Genomic DNA, 2177 nt, shown 5'->3' with positions numbered 1-2177 from the left:
TGAGCAAAAAAAGGAGTTTGTAGTTAGATGGGCTTTTTTTAAGTTTCACATCAGAGAGAGACGTCGTGAACTTTAGTCGGACTCCTTCCTCTCCGCCGTTCGGTTAATTCTCGCCGGTGAGTTTTCCCAAAAATTTCTCCATTGAGTGAATTCGTTAAATCGTCAGATCCTATAAAGATATTCTAATTTTTTTTTGGGGGGGGGGGAATCCTCCTCTGTTTCATTCGCCGCCGGTATCGTCTATCTCTCAGGGTTTTCAATTCCACGATGAATTCGTCGTTAACTCTCGTTTTGTTGTTGGGCTCTTTCATTTTCATGTTTTATTCTCCTGCTCTGCTTTTATCACTTCTGACTTTAAATGGTATTTCTAGAGAACGTAGACACATGTCTAGGGTTTATTTCTTTTTTATTTAATTTGGGTTTCCTTCAATCCTCTTATGTCACAGAAGGAACCTTTTCTCTGATTATGTTCTGATTACTCTCTAAAGGTTATACCTTTTAACCTGGGTTTGTGTTTTTTTTCCTCTTCCATTCATATATGTGCATCCATGTTTTGGTTTTGCAATTATCCTATAGTTTGTAGTTGTATGTAGCACAAGCATCTCTAATGGAAACAATTTTGATCTCTATCTATTATGTAGCAGAATCAGAGCAGAGGTGGAAGTGTCTACAAGGGGTCATTTACATCACTCTCTCGGGTTGGGGGGTTTCTATGATACTTAGGCTGGATTGATTATGAGTATCAATAGGGATGAGGCTCTTAGAGCCAAAGATTTAGCGGAGGGTTTGATGAAAAAGACTGATTTTACCGCTGCACGTAAGCTTGCTTTGAAGGCTCAAAAAATGGATGCCAGCCTTGATAACATATCTCGTATGATTATGGTCTGTGATGTTCACTGTGCCGCAACGGAGAAATTGTTTGGAACTGAGATGGATTGGTACGGTATACTTCAGGTTGAGCAGAACGCTGATGATGTTATCCTCAAGAAACAGTACAAGAGGCTTGCACTTCTTCTCCACCCTGATAAAAATAAGCTCCCTGGTGCTGAATCTGCTTTTAAATTGATTGGTGACGCCCAGAGGATACTTTTGGACAAAGAGAAAAGGAAGCTTCATGACGTTAAACGCAGAAGTTGGAGAAAGCCTGCACCAGCACCACCACCACCATATAAAACCCAACAGATGCCCAATTATAACACACAGCCTGCTTTCCGGGCAACCGTTAATAACAGGAACATCTTCACCGAATTGAGACCTGAAAACGGCCATCCCTACCAGAAAGCTCAAGCCCAACCAGCTGCTTTCGGTCACCGTGCAACCTTTTGGACATCTTGTGCCTTCTGCCGGACGAGGTTCGAATATAGTCGGGATTATGTCAACAAGGAAATCACTTGTGCGTCTTGTAGTAAACAGTTCACTTCTTTTGAAGTACCTTCGCAGAATGCACCACCGGGGAAAGGCTCATATCAGACTACTTCCTTCCCGCAACAGAACACATTTCCAGACCAAAAGGCTTACAGTGAACCTCAAAAAGGCGAGTTTCCAAAGCGTCCAGAACATCCTCCCAAAGTTTCCTCTACAAAGGCGAGTTTCCCTATGCAGGGTTCTACTGCAAAAAACACTGGTAAGAGGAAGAGAAAGAATATGATTGAATGTAGTGAAAGCTCTGACAGTGAAAGTAGCAGTGAGTCAGAAGATGCTGTGGTCGATGATACTATGGCTTCACGAGATTTGGGGTCCAAAGGAGGAGAGAAGCCTCGGAGGTCAGTCCGTAGCAAGCAGAAGGTTTCCTATAACGAGAATCTGAGTGATGATGATGTAGACTTAGTTCCTGAAAAAGGTGAAGAGAAAGAAGAGGAAAAGCAGATGCATGAGGAGCATAGCTCAACTGAGAGAGTAAACACGAAAGAGACGATAAAAGAAGACCAGGTGGAAACCCCTGCTGGTGCGAGTGATTCAGAGGAAGATTTAATTTCAGAGAGTGCAGCAAAACCAAATTTGATAAACTATGATGATCCTGATTTCAGCGACTTCGATAACTTGAGGGAAAAAAGCTGTTTTCAAGTTGGCCAGATGTGGGCTGTTTATGATGAAGACGAGGGAATGCCTAGATTTTATGCTATCATAAGAAAAGTAACAACTCCTGATTTCATGATTAAGTACGTATGGTTAGAGGT

At 42.2% G+C, this 2177-nt stretch overlaps 1 protein-coding gene across 2 annotated transcripts in view; it reads left to right on the top strand.

Annotated features, from left to right (window-relative positions):
• LOC104722282 overlaps positions 7-2177 on the top strand; it is a 4497-nt gene continuing 2326 nt past the window's right edge. The window contains exons 1-2 of one of the 2 annotated variants that reach the window (XM_019244707.1): positions 7-116; positions 645-1236. In XM_019244707.1, coding sequence (XP_019100252.1) covers positions 736-1236 — 501 coding nt within the window. In that variant the 5' untranslated portion in view covers positions 7-116; positions 645-735. Of the gene's footprint in view, positions 117-644; positions 2176-2177 lie in introns of both variants that reach the window. The other variant, XM_019244706.1, reaches the window with a different exon arrangement.

The sequence above is a fragment of the Camelina sativa genome, chromosome 1 (assembly GCF_000633955.1).
Source record: "Camelina sativa cultivar DH55 chromosome 1, Cs, whole genome shotgun sequence".
In the NCBI taxonomy this organism is placed as follows: domain Eukaryota; kingdom Viridiplantae; phylum Streptophyta; class Magnoliopsida; order Brassicales; family Brassicaceae; genus Camelina; species Camelina sativa.
Note: the sequence above shows the minus strand (reverse complement) of the source record. Positions and strands in the feature narration are given on the sequence as shown.